This window comes from Hordeum vulgare, chromosome 7H (genome assembly GCF_904849725.1).
Source record: "Hordeum vulgare subsp. vulgare chromosome 7H, MorexV3_pseudomolecules_assembly, whole genome shotgun sequence".
NCBI classification, from domain to species: domain Eukaryota; kingdom Viridiplantae; phylum Streptophyta; class Magnoliopsida; order Poales; family Poaceae; genus Hordeum; species Hordeum vulgare.
Window position 1 is genome coordinate 576,574,237 of NC_058524.1, and position 16,944 is coordinate 576,591,180.

The 16,944-nt window shown below is 38.8% G+C and overlaps 1 protein-coding gene across 1 annotated transcript; it reads left to right on the top strand.

Moving 5' to 3' along the window:
- The first annotated feature begins 1,142 nt into the window (after positions 1-1,142).
- LOC123409664 lies at positions 1,143-8,934 on the top strand. Its single transcript, XM_045102533.1, has 12 exons — positions 1,143-1,274; positions 1,371-1,529; positions 4,243-4,381; positions 4,478-4,537; positions 4,639-5,483; positions 5,587-5,723; positions 5,855-5,962; positions 6,047-6,215; positions 6,317-6,522; positions 8,208-8,301; positions 8,383-8,445; positions 8,571-8,934. Exons 7-12 carry the CDS (start codon positions 5,921-5,923, stop codon positions 8,873-8,875), a joined length of 879 nt encoding a protein of 292 aa, XP_044958468.1. The 5' UTR covers positions 1,143-1,274; positions 1,371-1,529; positions 4,243-4,381; positions 4,478-4,537; positions 4,639-5,483; positions 5,587-5,723; positions 5,855-5,920; the 3' UTR covers positions 8,876-8,934.
- Positions 8,935-16,944: the final 8,010 nt, after the last annotated feature.

Sequence of the window (16,944 nt, forward strand, 5' to 3'; positions counted from 1 at the left end):
GAAGTAGACGATTGCAACTGGATTTGAAGTCTTGCATTTCTGTCATCTTTACCGCTGCACCATCAACTATGTTTCTCATGGGTCGGCACCTAGTGCCTTCCTCGTCTCCTCCTCTATTTGCTCCCGTGGTCATAACGAGAGTGACGTGGACGCTAGTGACGACGCATGCGCTGTTGACTGGAATAGTTGCCGATGTATTGATGTTGATGTAGTCGTGTGGTCGATGTTGAGGTTGCCGATCGTGATGTAGCCGTGGTTGATGTAGAATTCGTCATAGTTGATGGAAACATAATCGCCGGAGACGCAAAAATATGTGTGATGTGTATGACGGAGCTGCAATCACGTAGCCAATGTTTTGCACTTATTATAGAGGTACTGTTGAGGGCGACGTTTTGCACCTTGAGAGGTACCGTCCCAGGTGCCAGAGGACGCGGTTGTAGGTGAGACCATCCGTTTTGTAAAACTGAAGGAAGCCCATCGAGCATACACCAGTTTTGCCATGACCGTGCGCGCGATTATAGTGGCTTTCATAAAAGTGATGTTAATGTGTTGTTGCAGTCGTAGCCGTCGGACGCGGTCAATGCCATCATTAGTGTTGTACGCGTCTTGCAGTACTACTGTCAGAGAACACATGTGGATGAAATTGTACACGCGATGATAATGTGTTGACGAGGTTGTTAATGATGACCATACCCAGGCCCAGGCAGCCCGAGCAATTGTTGTTTTCTTCATTTCCTATAGCTACAATGTTCAAAGATGGAGCCATATTTTTTGGTCCACCACTGATCATACTGATCTAGACCTTGGCAGTGGAGTGTCAACGGAGATGTTGCAGCGGCGTGCAATGATGATTCGTACCCTTAAGATGAACCATGGCACATTGAATACTTTTTTCGGTTTTGTTATTTTTCAATCAACTGATTTACAATTCACCATCGTTCAAATCTTTGTCCGTCCGTTCTCGTGCGGAGATTCGTGCTCGATCGCCCTGTACTTTTGTGGTTTTCGGGTTGTTTTTATTTTAGCGAGTTGGTTTTATTTTTAGCCCGTTTGCGTTGCCATGCGTCGCCCGGACCGTTCACTGTTAGTTTTTGTCCTTTTTGAATTCTGAGAGGGTCGTGTCCTTTACCCTTTTATTTTGTTTAGGCAGAGGGAGAGAAGGAGAGCGGCGGAGCAAGCGGTGGAGATTTCCCTCTGTTCATGGCGATTCTAAGCTCCTCCACCGGTGGATTCTGATTTCTTCTCCATTCTCCCCACGGCCTGCTGCTGATGTGGTTAGCCGTCCTCCTCTCTCGCATTTTGCTCGTGTTTTTTTGCGGCTGTGTGCTTCTAGATTTAGAAATTTCATGTGTCTGTGCTTTCGTTTGTAGGTGCCTTTTGGGATCCCTGGCAGGTGTATGTTGTTGTTGTGGTGTTTTTTTGGTTCCCCGGGGCTCGGTGATTCGGAGGCGTTGGTGATTTCTCGTGGCCTCCTCGGTTTTTGCTGTGGTATTCTGTGAGCCCTGTGTGTATCCTCTTCCCGATGCAAGGTTAGTTTGCCGGTACCCCCTCCCCTTTGTCGCTAGATCTGGCATTTTGTTGTGGTGTTTTGCTTCAATATGTGTAGGATTTCGCTAGATCTGGCGTTCTGTGTGTTAGTGCTCGTGTAGGATTTCGCTGAAGTGGAACTAGATGCAGCAAACGTCTGGATCTATGTGGATGTTGGAGTGCTCGATGTAGTTGTCCAGGTGTCCTTTCATGCAATTTCTTTCCCTTTTTGTGTGGATGTAACTAGCGAAATCTAGCTCGTAGGGTTATCTCTGTAAGTGTGCATGTGGGTTGTCAGTGAGTTGTAGTGATTGTGATTGAATATTTTTCAGCTAATCCACTCAACTTTAGTTGTGGTGCTGGTGTTTTTAGCATTTTTGGATGATGAAATGCATGTGTTTAGTTTCCTAGTTACCCTAGATTTTACCTAGTATTTCCAGTGTACTTTGTCCCAGCTTTTGAGTTGATTTCCATTGTAAGTGTAATGTATTTTGTCAGTGTAATTTATTCCAGTGTTTTAATGTACTTTGTCCCATCTTTTTCAGTGCCAATGATTCCATTGTAGTCTGTTTTATGAGTGGATTTATAGTGTAATTTTAATGTATGTTCAATGTAATTCATCTCAGTTTTCAGTGAATTTTTTACCAATAACTCGAGTGTATTTTTCCCAATAATAGCACTCTAATTTGTCATCGGATTTTAGTAGACTGTAATTTAAATGTATTTGCAGTGTACTTCAGTGTATTTGTATTCGGATTTCAATGGACTGTAATTTGATTGAAACTACTTTATCGGAGTTATAGTCGGAATCCAAAGCAATTTCTTAATAGAATCACAACATATTTGTTAGTGTTGTTGTGTATTTTATTATTGGAGTTGCAGTGTAATTGCATGAATAGTGTAATCCTAGTTTTGATTTTTCTTATTGGGTGTTTTTTGTTAGTATTTAGTATCTGTTTTTCAATGTAAATTTAGTGCAGTTGCACTGTAACAGTATTTGATAGGTGATTTACAGTGTAATTCCACTGTAAGTATTGATATCTGATTTACAGTGTAAATTCAGTGTAATTCTGCAGTAATTTTGAGTGTACTCCGAGTGTAATTGTTCCGTTGGCGATTTTGTTCGTTGGATTCAGTATTTTCCACCCTCCCCTTTTGTTGTTGTTGTGATGTGTTAGCTAGAGAGTATGATTTGTGTGTTGGATCTGTTTGTTGTATCTGCCTATAGCTATTTCCCGTGTAGATTTTGTGAGGCTGGGTCGTTCGCTTGATGCTTTCAATTGATTTGGTAATTGCGGTAGTTGGGGTAGGTCTATTTGGCTTGTTTACTTCTAGTAGTCTGGTGTATCCAGTTTGTAGGATTCTTGTCATGTTTTGATGAATAAAGTGATTCGTCATTTTTACAGGGCCACCTACCATTTACATTGTCATGTTTTGAAATAACTGTGTAATTTAACCTACATTTACATTGTAATCTAACCTTATTTTACTCCGTAATACTTCATTTGTAGTTCTCAACTCTGAATGTAATTTACACCGTATTATGTCCCAATTTTAAGCGTAATTTTGTGCTATATTTATAGTATAATATATCCCAATTCTCAGTGTAATTTTCACTATATCTACTGTGTAATTGTCCCGTAGTTTCAGTGTAATACCCAACATACTTTCACTCTAATTTTCACTCTAGCTACTGTGCATTTTGTCCCGTACTTTCAATGTAACTCAGCGTATAGTTTCAGTGTAATTTTCACTGGAATTACTGTGTAATTTGATCAGTAGTTTGTTTGTGGTGTTCTTTTTACTGTGTTATTTACACTAGAGTTACAGTGTAGTTTTCATCGTAACTACTGTGTAATTTGTGTGAGAGCTACAGTTATGATGTTTTTTCACCAAGTGCTCAATTATTGTGTAATTTGTAGTATACTTCCACTGTAGTCTGTCCTTTTTCAGTTGATTCCATATTTACACTGTAATGTCAACTATTGTAATTTATTGTAGTATATTTTTACCCATAATTCCACTGCATTTTTACCCTTTTTTGCAGTGTACTCTGTGATTTCATTGTAATTTTACCCTTATTTTTATTGTAAGTTTACTCATTTTTACAGTGTACATCACTATGTGATTCAACTGTAATTTTCCCCTTAATTCCATTGTAATTTTACTTTTTTTTACAGTGTACGTGTGTGATTCTACTTTAATTTTTCCCATAATTCCACTGTAATTCTACCCATTTTTACAGTGTATTATTCTGTGATCCCACTGTAATTTTATCCACAATTTCCGCTGTAATTCTATCCATTTTTACAGTTTTCCACCCATAATTCCACTATAAATTTACCCTGATTCCACTGTAATGTTACCCATTTTTACAGTGCACATCTCTATGTTATTCCACTGTAATTATGCCCCTAATTCCACTGTATTTGTTTCCCATTTTTACAGTGTCTATCTTCTTCAACTGTAATTTTAACCTTTTTGTCAGTGTGCATCTTCTTTAATTTCTGTGTAACTTGATTCCTGTGTAATTTTTGTCATTTTTGCAGTGTAATTATACCCATATTTCCACTGTAATCCTTTTTTCTATGCAATATTATGCAGTTTATTTATTTGTTTAGTTTTAGTGCCTAGTTATCCTTTGTAATCATCATTATAAGCCTAGTTTTATTCCTTATTTCTCTTATTGTGCCCCATTTATCTTGTATTTTTCAGCTTCAATCTCAATGGGTAGGCTTCAGAAAGTATCTCACGAGGATGTTCCACTTGTTTCTTCAGTGGAGAGTGATGATTCTTTGAAAGATACTTTCGTGCCTAATGATTTGCCGATGATGCCTCTAATGCAATGTCTTTGGTAGTCATTTTTGTCTTCTTAATTTCTTTCAGTTTCCGTCTTTATTTCTTTTTAGTTTATTAATTGTTCTGGTTGTTCTATGAATGTTTTTTCCAGGATTGTTCTGGTGAGGATGCGGAGTTTGATAAATCTCTTTATAATTTCTATGTGAATAATGTAGGTCCTTTTTCCGTTCTAGCTTTTGTGAGTGTTATGTTTTTTTGTATTGATTTTTCCTTTTTTATCTTTGTCTGAATATCTGTATTTGTTCTTTACAGAAAGTGAAGTACCTGAAGAGGAAAATATCATCTGCTAGCAGGAGGAATGTTGTTAGTCCATTTTCCCTTCTTTTTTTAACTCGTCTATTTTGGTTGCTAGTCTGATGTTATTTATGTTGTGGTTCTCCTTATGTGTATTTATTTTAGTTTTGCCTTATTATTGTTGTCCTTAGTTGTCTTTTTTGTAGAGGCAGAAACGATCTTCAGATTTGCCCAATTGATCAACATTCACTAGATACTCTCGAAAGTTCTTCTTTGGTGTTGTTGATGGCTTGTGTCCTAGATATAAGGGTGTTATTAATTGAGGATTATGGTATGGGTTGTGTCCTCGGCTTTGTCTGAACTGAGGTTCCCCTTCGGCTTGTTAAGTGGCTTGCATCAAGATTTGATGTTCCTACTTCTGAGTTTCAGTTGAAAAGGAAATTCATCCCCTTAACTAAGTATGACGTCCATGACATTCTTGACCTCCGAGTAGATGGTGAACCCCTTGTTTGTGATCCAAAGTCTGGTCGTGATTTTATCCTCTCTCATTTCAATCTTTCCAGTATTCCTCTAGTGTCTTTTTTGCCAACAAGCTTAAGTCTGTTGAAGGTGATTTGCCCGACGAGGACGTCTTCATTTGTTTCATGATCGTCACTTTCTCTATTTTTCTTTGTCCAAACTCTAGCCTCAGTCCTAGTCCAAAATACCTCCATATCTTTCGGGATTGTCAGTCTGTGTGCAGTTATGATCTGTCTAGGTTTGTGTATGAGTGGCTTTTGAGTAGAATCAAAAAGTTCAAGGATACTACTAAAGTTGCTTCCAAAAGATCAGTGACATTTGGTGGATGTCACTATGCTTTTGATGTAAGTTTTCTCTTTTATTTATTTATTTATTTTTGTATTGTTTGTATTTATTTATAGTTTTCTGTAACTTTTGTTTGACTGTGTTTTTGTGTTTGGTTTGTAGGTTTCTCACCTTGATCAATTGAATTTTGGCCTTCACTCTGTCCCTGATGTGAAACCTCGCATACTTGCCTGGAGAGGTAACAAAGTGAAGCAATTTGCAGAGCATGATAGAAACAACAACCGCTCTTTTGGAAACAGGTCATTGAAGCGACTCTGTGTTCCAGCTAATTTGCACGTTTTATTTCCTTTTCTTTCATATTTGTTATTTTTTAGGTTTTTGTTGTTTTATTCTTCTGTATTGCATGACTTCTTTTGTTTTTTTGTTTTAGGGTTCTGTTGGAAAAACCACAAGCAGTAAGAGTGTTGATATTGGCCCTTCTGATGGTACATTTGCAATGAAAGTTCAAAGTTCTATTGGTCCTCGCTTTGGCTCTCAGGTATTTTGTTCTACTGTACTTGTTATTTTCAGTATTTTTTGGTTATTTTTGTCTTGTTATTTGCTCATTTTGTCTCTTATTCAGGCTGCTCTTGATGTCATTGAACTTGTTGAGTCGAGTAACCAAGACAAGCCTAAGATATTCTTGGATTGGGCAGAGTCCCTTGTTCTTAATGTATTGGATTGTGCATTGCATTCATCCATCCCAAAAATGTCCGCCAGTGAGAATCAGTCAATGAACAAGTTCTCTTTTGGTTAGTCCATCCGCTTGTTTTTTATTATTTCATAGCTTTTTCATTTATCTTGTTTTGTTGTGTTTTTGACTCCCTTTTCTTTGCTTATTTTTTGTTCATAGGCAATAAGTCTATTTCAATTCATTCTGCAATCGCAAATAGGGAGTTTGTTAAAGTTGCTCATAATCTAGAGACTGAAGTACAACAAGAGAATCTTCATTTGCCGTATCATACTACTGTTGTTGTTCCTCCTGCTGTCCCCGATGGTGGTATTGACAACCCAGCAGTGTTATCTAGCTCCTGTGTTCCTGCTAAAGTACACACTGAGGTATGCATGTTTTCGTTGTTGCAATGTTTCCTTTTGTGGTTCAACTTTTTGTTGTAGTTGTTTCTTTATTTTTTTTCATGGTTTTGATTTTGAACTGTTGGTGTAGGCTGTGCTTTGTGTGACGTATCCAGGAGTGTGAGGTTAAGGACGCGTTAAAAAGGATGAAAGTAGGCAAGGCGATGGGTCCTGATGGTATCCCCATCAAGGTGTGGAGAGGCCTTGGAGACATAGCGATAGTATGGCTAACTAAGCTTTTCAACCTCATTTTTCGGTCAAACAAGATGCCCGAAGAATGGAGGCGGAGTATTTTAGTACCAATCTTTAAGAACAAGGGGATGTTCAAAGTTGTACTAATTACCACGGAATCAAGCTGATGGGCCATACTGTGAAGCTATGGGAGAGAGTCATTGAACACCGCTTAAGAAGGTTGACAAGCGTGACCAAAAACCAATTTGGTTTCATGCCTGGAAGGTCTACCATGGAAGCCATCTTCTTGGTACGACAGCTGATGGAGAGATACAGGGAGCAAAAGAAGGACCTTCAGATGGTGTTCATTTATTTGGAGAAGGCCTATGATAAGATACCTCGGAATGTCATGTGGTGGGCCTTGGAGAAACACAAAGTCCCAATAAAGTACATTACCCTCATCAAGGATATGTATGATAATGTTGTGACAAGTGTTCGAACAAGTGATGGCGACACCGATGACTTTCTGATTAGAATAGGGCTACACCAAGGGTCATCTTTGAGCCCTTATCTTTTTGATTTGGTGATGGATGAGGTCACAAGGGATATACAAGGAGAAATCCCATGGTGTATGCTCTTTGCGGATGATGTGGTGCTAGTCGATGATAGCCGAACGGGGGTGAATAGAAAGTTAGAGTTATGGAGGCGGACTCTAGAATCGAAAGGTTTTAGGCTTAGTAGAACTTAAACTGAATACATGAGGTGCAGTTTTAGTGCTACTAGGCACGAGGATGGAGAGGTTAGCCTTGGTGGGTAGGTGGTACCGGAAAGAGACACGTTTTGATATTTGGGGTCCATGTTGCAGAAGGATGGCGATATCGATGAAGACGTGGGCCACTGAATAAAGGCTGGGTGGATGAAGTGGCGCCAAGCTTCTAGCGTACTCTGTGACAAGAGAGTGCCACAAAATCTAAAAGGCACGTTTTATAGGATAGCTATCCGACCTGCGATGTTGTATGGCGCGGAGTGTTGGCCAACCAAGAGACGACATATCCAACAGTTAGGTGTAGCAGAGATGCGCATGTTGAGATGGATATGTGGCCACACAAGGAAGGATCGGGTACGGAATGACGACATACGAGAGAGACTTGGGGTAGCACCGATTGAAGAGAAGCTGGTCCAGCATCATCTCAGATGGTTTGGACATATTCAACGGAGGCCACCGGAAGCGCCGGTGCATAGCGGACGGATAAAGCGTGCTGAGAATGTTAAGAGGGGTCGTGGTAGACCAAACTTGACATGGGAGGAGTCCGTTAAGAGAGACCTGAAGGTTTGGAATATCGACAAAGACTTAGCCATGGACATGGGTGCGTGGAAGTTAGCTATCCACGTTCCACATCCATGACTTGGCTTCGAGATCTTATGGGTTTCAACTCTAGCCTACCCCAACTTGTTTGGGACTGAAAGGCTTGGTTGTTGTTGTTGTTGTTGTGGTGTAGGCTGTGGTAACTGCACATGTTGCTCCTGTTCGACCGGTGTTATGTGAAGTTAAATCAAAAGGTTCTACATCAATTCCTCTAGAGCCCCCAATAGGTATTACCTTTGTAATCATGTTAACTTTAGTTTTTCAGTTGCATTTTTATTGTAATTTTGTATTCTTTTGTTTTTTTCTAGGTAATTATCCTTCAAATTCTAAATGCGGCAACCCAGATGTTGATTCTGTTGTGGTGCTTTCAGGTATTTGGCTAAGTTTATATCTCACATTATTTCTGTAGAATTTCTTTTTTCAAGTGTTTTTTTTTCAGTAATGTTATTTGTTAAGTGCTTCTTTAGTTGACTTTTTGTTTTTTATTGTTGTATAGATGGTCCTCCCAAGGAAAAAGTTGGTGTTAATGCATTTGGGATCCCATCTTTGGCTGAGCTTAATTGTTCTCTTGGTATCCAATCATCTTCTATAGCTTGCAATGGCACCCCAGTTAGTGCTGACAGAAATTCTGCTATGGAAGATGGAAATTCTTTTTGTGGCATGTCACCCCTTGTTCCTGTTCGTCTATCGCAGTATTTCTGTAATGAGGTTTCTATTATTTTTGTACCGAATCTTTGTTTTCCATGTTCCCTAGTTTCCCCTATTTTTTGTTTGAATTCTTTGTTTTCTTTTTCTGTGTAGTTGGGTGATGTACAATGTTCTCAGTATGTTGCTGATGTCTACTACGCAGCCTTCTCCTTGTAGACGTTGTTGGGCCTCCTAGTGCATAGGTTTGTAGGACAGTAGCAATTTTTCCTCAAGTGGGTGACCTAAGGTTTATCAATCCGTGGGAGGCGTAGGATGAAGATGGTCTCTCTCAAGCAACCCTACAACCAAATAACAAAGAGTCTCTTGTGTCCCCAACACACCCAATACAATGGTAAGTTGTATAGGTGCACTAGTTCGGCGAAGAGATGGTGATACAAGTGCAATATGGATGGTGGATATAGGTTTTTGTAATCTGAAATTACAAAAACAGCAAGGTAACTAAAAGTAAAAGTGAGCACGAACGATATTGCAATGCGTGGAAACAAGACCTAGGGTTCATACTTTCACTAGTGAAGTTCTCTCAACAATGATAACATAATTGGATCATATAACTAGCCCTCAACATGCAACAAAGAGTCACTCCAAAGTCACTAATAGCGGAGAACAAACGAAGAGATTATTGTCGGGTACGAAACCACCACAAAGTTATTCTTTCTGATCGATCTATTCAAGAGTCCGTAGTAAAATAACACGAAGCTATTCTTTCCGTTCAATCTATCCTAGAGTTCATACTAGAATAACACCTTAAGACACATATCAATCAAGACCCTAATGTCACCTAGATACTCCACTGTCACCTCAAGTATCCGTGGGCATGATTATATGATATGCATTACACAATCTCAGAATCATCTATTCAACCAACACATAGAACTTCAAAGAGTGCCCCGAAGTTTCTAACGGGGAGTCAAAATGTGTGCCAACCCATATGCATAGGTTCCCAATGTCACGAAACCCGCAAGTTGATCACCAATACATACATCAAGTACTCACATTAATATCCCATTGTCACCACAGATAGACATGTGCAAGACATACATCAAGTGTTCTTAAAGACTCAATCCGATAAGATAACTTCAAAGGGGAAACTCAATTCATTACAAGAAGGGAGAGGGGAAGAACATCATAAGATCCAACTATAGTAGCAAAGCCCGCGGTACATTGAGATCAAGACATATCAAGAACACGAGAGAGAGAGAGATCAAACACATAGCTACTAGTACATACCCTCAGCCCCGAGGGAGAATTACTCCCTCCTCGTCATGGAGATCGCCGGGATGATGAAGATGGCCACCGAAGATGGATTCCCCCTCTGGCAGGGTGCCGGAACGGGCTCCAGATTGGTTTTTGGTGGCTACAGAGGCTTGCGGCGGCGGAACTCCCGATCTAGGTTTCTTTTTGGGGGTTTCTGAATTTATAGGAATTTATGGTGGTGGAATTTCGTCGGTTGGGCCCACGAGGAGGTCACAAGCCTGGTAGGTGCGGCCTAGGGGGGGAGGGGTCGCGCCTCCCGGGCTTGTGACTCCCTCGTGGCTCTTCTGTCGTTCTTCCAAAGCTATGAGTGTCTCTTTTGGTCCCAAAAAAATCATCGCGAAAGTTTTATTCCATTTGGACTCCGTCTGAAAAAGGGTCAAAAACACGAAAAAAATCAGAAACTGGCACTTGGCACTGAGTTAATAGGTTAGTCCCAAAAAGATAAAAAATAGCATATTCATGCATATAAAACATCCAAAGTTGACAAGATAATAGCATGGAACCATAAAAAATTATAGATACGTTGGAGACGTATCAAGCATCCCCAAGCTTAAGTCCTGCTCGTCCTCGAGTAGGGAAGTGATAAAGACCGAATTTTGATGTGGAATGCTACCTAACATATTTGTCCTTTGTAACTTCTTTCTTGTGGCATGAATGTTCAGATCCGCAAGATTCAAAACAATAGTTTACTATTGACATGAAAACAATAATACTTCAAGCATACTAGCAAAGTAATCATGAACTTTTGAAATAACAAGGCCAAAGAAAGTTATCCTACAAAATCATATAGTCTGGCTATGCTCCATCATCCCCACACAACGAATTTAAATCATGCACAACCCCGGTATTGACCAAGTAATTGTTTTTGCACTCTTACTTTCTCAAACTTTTTCAATTCTCACGCAATACATGAGCGTGAGCCATTGATATATCACTATAGGTGGAATAGAGTGTGGTGGAGGTTGTGAGGCAAAAAGGAGGAGATGGTCACATTGACTCGGCGTATCAATGGGCTATGGAGATGCCCATCAATAGATATCAATGTGAATGAGTAGGGATTGCCAAGCAACGGATGCACAAAGCTATAAGTGTGTGAAATCTCAAAAGGAAAACTAGTGGGTGTGCACCCAACTTGCTTGCTCATGAAGACCTAGGGCAATTTTGAGGAAGCCCATCATTGGAATATACAAGCCAAGTTATATAATGAAAATTCCCACTAGTGTTATTTTGAAGAACATGGTGCTATTTTGAAGCACAAGTGTGGAAAACGATAGTAGCATTGTCCCTTCTCTCTTTTTCTCTCATTTTTTTGTTTGGGCTCTGTGGCCTCTTTTTTTTGGTGGCATCTTTGGCCTCTTCTTTTATTCCTCACATGGGACAATGCTCTAATAATGATGATCATCACACTTTTATTTACTCACAACTCAATACTTAGAACAATGATGACTCTATAGGAAATGCCTCCGGTAGTGTACCGGGATGTGCAACGATCTAGCTTAGCGTATGACGTTGAAACATCTCGCTAGCTATCTCAAAATCATGCAATGGCAATATGAAAGTGACGACACATGTCATGAGACAGAATGGTGGGAGTTGCATGGCAATATATCTCAGAATGGCTATTAAAAAGCCATAATATGTAGGTATGGTGGCTGTTTTGAGGAAGGTATATGGTGGGTTTGTGCAGCAGCGAAAGTTGCGCGGTACTAGAGAGGCTAGCAATAGTGGAAGGTGAAAGTGCATATATACCATGGACTCACATTAGTCATGAAGAACTCATATACTTATTGCGAAAGTTTTTATTAGTAATCGAAACAAAGTGCTAAATGCATACTCCTAGGGGAAGGGTTGGTAGGTGTTAACCATCGCGCGATCCCGACCGCCACATGAAGGATGACAATCAATAAATCAATTATGCTCCGACTTCCTAACATAGCGGTTCACCATACGTGCATGCTATGAGAATAACTAACATCAACACAAGTATTTATAGATTCACAACACCCTACTAACATGACTCTAATATTACCATATCCATATCTCAAAACTAATTGTGAGGAATCAAACTTCTCTTACTAATCAATGCATTTGAATATGGAAGTTTTATTATATCCTCTTTGGATGCCTATCATATTTAGGACTCTTTCATGGCACACGCCAACTACCAAGTTACTCAGAGAGAGCACTCTCAAAAAGATATAAGTGAAGGTCGAGAGTTTTTATTTCTCCAAAATATGACACCGCGTGCTCTAAAAAGATTTAAGTGAAGCACTAGAGCAAAATTATCTAGCTCAAAAGATATAAGTGAAACACATGCGAGCTAAATTGCCTAACTCAAAAGATATAAGTGAATCTCATTGAGTATTCTAGCAAATTCACGATGAGTGCATGTCCCTCTCAAAAAGGTGTGCATCAAGGAGGATAGTGACAAAACAAAAAGCAAATACTCCTATAATACACGACGCTCCAAGCAAAACACATATCATGTGGTGAATAAAAATATAGCCCCAAGTAAAGTTACCGATGGATTGAAGACGAAAGAGGGGATGCCTTCCCAGGGCATCCCCAAGCTTATGCTCTTTGGTGTCCTTGAATATGGCTTTGGGGTGCCTTGGGCATCCCCAAGCTTAGGCTCTTGCCACTCCTTGTTCCATACTCCATCGAAACTCTACCCAAAACTTGAAAACTTCACAACACAAAACTTAAGGGAACTTCGTGAGATGGGTTAGTATGATAACGAGCAAATCAATCACTTGGGTACTGTAAAAACAAGACTCATAATTATTTTCACACAATTCCTACTGTATTTTACTATTTCCATAATTTATATTAGTCAATATAATCTATGGAAACACCAAAACAAGCAAACTATGCATTGAAAACAGAATCTGTCAAAAACAGAACAACCTGTAATGATCTGAATGCTAACCATACTTCTGCACTTCCAAAAATTCTGAAACAATTATGAAAATTAAGGCAATTTGTATATCAATCAGAAGCAAAAACTAATCAACTGAAAAGCACTCTCTGGATAGAAATTATAAATGATTTCGCGAGTGTAAAGTTTCTGTCTTTTTCAGCATGATCAAACAACTATCATCCAAACTAATCATAAAGGCTTTACTTGGCACTTTATTGAAACTAAGGAAATAAAACATGATTAATACAGTAGCTTAATCATGTGAACACACAAAAACAGTAAGGATACATATTGTTTTGTCTCCCAACAAGCACTTTTTTAATGCCTTTCAAGCTGGGCATGATGATTTCAATGATGCTCACATAAAAGATAAGGATTGAAACATAATGGAAGCATCATGGAGCATATGACTAGCACATTTAAGTCTAACCCACTTCCTATGCATTGGGATTTTGTGATCAAACAATTTATTGGAGCAAGAATCAACTAGCATAGGAAGATAAAACAAGCATGACTTCAAAAGTTTCAACACATGGAGAGGAAGCTTGATATTATTGCAATATATAGAAGCATATGATCCTCTCTCATAATAATTTTCAATAGCATCATGAATGAATTCAACTATATAACCAGAACCCACAACATTCTTTTCATGATCTACAAGCATATAATTTTTACTACTCTCCACATAAGGAAATTTATTCTCATCAATAGTAGTGGGAGTATCGTAAAAGACTTGAACACTACGAATTGTTTCCACATTAAAAGAGTAATGTTCAGTGAAAGGATACTCAAGAGTATGACAAGTTTTATCATCCCTCTTCTTTATAGCATAAGTATCATCACAATAATTATCATAGATAGGGGGCATGCTTTCATCATAATAAATTTGATCATTCAAAGTGGGGGAACTAAAAAGATCATCTTCATCAAACATAGCATCCCCAAGCTTGTGCTTTTGCATATCATAGACATAATCACTCTCATCATTAATAGTATGAATAGCACCAGGATTATAGCAATTATTGTCATCCTCCACATTTATTTTTAATTCATTCTCATGAGGCATATCAATAATAGGAGCAACATTATTTGGGAGAGATACCTCTTTACCTTTACTTTTTCTTCTTTTCTTCTTCTTCACCCCATGTGAAGATTTACTTAATTCTTCCAAGCTTCTTTTTGGAGAGGTTGGTTGAATAGAAAGCTCCTCCTCGTTACCTGATTCATCATAAGAAATAATAGGAGGGTATTGGGAAACCTCTTCCCCTTCGTTAGTCTTATCTTTATCTTCTGTTTGTTTCCTTGTCTTTAAGTAATTGGCAATGTAGGGATTCTCAATGCAATTCACCACACAATATAAGCAAATTTCTTCTAGATCAAAATCAAGCACATTCATGATAGCCCAATCTGGAAGGCTCTTAGTTTTATGTTTCATGTCTTCATACCCCAAAAGTAGACTAAGTTCATTACGATGCTTGAGGGTAATGAAGTTATCACAATTTTTGGACACCATTTGATCATGAAAGAATTTGCATTGGAAATTAAAATGGCCTCTTTCATTGCAAAGATCACAAGTAATGCGAAGAAAATAAAATTCTTCAGCACAATAAGCCAGCCTTTCATGCAACCATTTAGTTTCTAAATACTTATGCCTCTTGCAAAATCTATTTCCCCTTTTTGGTATATATTTGCAAACTCTAGGCACTCCACAGAAATCGACATGCTTATAGGAAACATTTTCATCATGAATGGTGCAATCATCATTGGCATCATGGGTATTCAAAGAATTCATACTAACAACATTGCAATCATGCTCATCATTCACATATTTTATGCCAAGCATTCTATGTAATTCTTCTTCTAGCACTTGAGCACAATTTTCCTTCCCATCATTTTCATGAAAGACATTGAAAAGATGAAGCATATGTGTCCAACTCAATTCCATTTTTTTTGTAGTTTTCTTTTATAGGCTAAACTAGTGATAAAACAAGAAACTAAAAGATTCGATTGCAGGATCTAAAGATATACCTTCAAGCGGTAACCTCCCCGGCAACAGCGCCAGAAAAGAGCTTGATGTCTACTACGCAACCTTCTCCTTGTAGACGTTGTTGGGCCTCCAAGTGTAGAGGTTTGTAGGACAGTAGCAATTTTCCTTCAAGTGTGTGACCTAAGGTTTATTAATCCATGGGAGGCGTAGGATGAAGATGGTCTCTCTCAAGCAACCGTGCAACCAAATAACAAAGAGTCTCTTGTGTCCCCAACACACCCAATACAATGGTAAGTTGTATAGGTGCACTAGTTCGGCGAAGAGATGGTGATACAAGCGCAATATGGATGGTGGATATAGGTTTTTGTAATCTTAAATTACAAAAACAGCAAGGTAACTAAAAGTAAAAGTGAGCACAAACGATATTGCAATGCGTGGAAACAAGGCCTAGGGTTCTTACTTTCACTAGTGAAGTTCTCTCAACAATGATAACATAATTGGATCATATAACTAGCCCTCAACATGCAACAAAGAGTCACTCCAAAGTCACTAATAGCGGAGAACAAACGAAGAGATTATTGTCGGATACGAAAACACCACAAAGTTATTCTTTCTGATCGATCTATTCAAGAGTCCGTAGTAAAATAACACGAAGCTATTCTTTCCGTTCAATCTATCCTAGAGTTCGTACTAGAATAACACCTTAAGACACATGTCAATCAAGACCCTCATGTCACCTAGATACTCCACTCTCACCTCAAGTATTCGTGGGCATGATTATACGATATTCATCACACAATCTCGGAATCATCTATTCAACCAACACATAGAACTTCAAAGAGTGCCCCGAAGTTTCTACCGGAGAGTCAAAACGTGTGCCAACCCATATGCATAGGTTCCCAATGTCACAAAACCCGCAAGTTGATCACCAAAACATACATCAAGTACTCACATGAATATCCCATTGTCACCACAGATAGACACGTGCAAGACATACATCAAGTGTTCTTAAAGACTCAATCCGATAAGATAACTTCAAAGGGGAAACTCAATTCATTACAATAAGGGAGAGGGGGAAGAACATCATAAGATCCAACCATAGTAGAAAAGCCCATGGTACATCGAGATCAAGACATCTCAAGAACACGAGAGAGAGAGAGATCAAACACATAGCTACTAGTACATACCCTCAGCCCCGAGGGAGAACTACTCCCTCCTTGTCATGGAGATCGCCGGGATGATGAAGATGGCCACCGGAGATGGATTCCCCTTCCGGAAGGGTGCGTAAGAGGCTCCAGATTTGTTTTTGGTGGCTACAGAGGCATTCTTCCAAAGCTTCGGGGGTCTCTTTTTGTCCAAAAAAAATCATCATGAAAGTTTTATTCCATTTGGACTCCGTTTGAAAAAGTGTCAAAAACACGAAAAAAACAGAAACTGGCACTTGGCACTGAGTTAATAGGTTAGTCCCAAAAAAGATAAAAAAGCATATTCATGCATATAAAATATCCAAAGTTGACAAGATAATAGCATGGAACCATAAAAAAATTATAGATACGTTGGAGACGTATTAGTTGCAGACAGATTTCTGAAGTCGTTTGATTCTTCTAGAAGCGAGGTATTTTCTTCTTGTAACTTTCTTAATTGCTTTATGTTCTAGTTTTATTTTTTGTTTTCAGTCTTAACTTTCTTGTATTAACTTTTCTTCTAGGATTGCCTTTTTATGGTTAATGTACCTTCCTATGATATTTCCAAGTCAAACAAACACATGAGCTCCCCAACTGTTGACTTATGTTCTCCTGATGTTATCAATTCATCTCACCTGGTTGTAGTGAAGGTGTTTTTACTCTTTGTATTTCTTGGTTTCTTTTTTTTTTTAATTTTTCTTTTCTTTTTGTGTAGTGCATTTATCTGATGCTAGCTGGTTTCTTGCATTTTGTTTTGTATTCTTTTATTTTCAGGTGAATGAGGCAATTGTTGATGTTCATAAAGTTAGTAGCT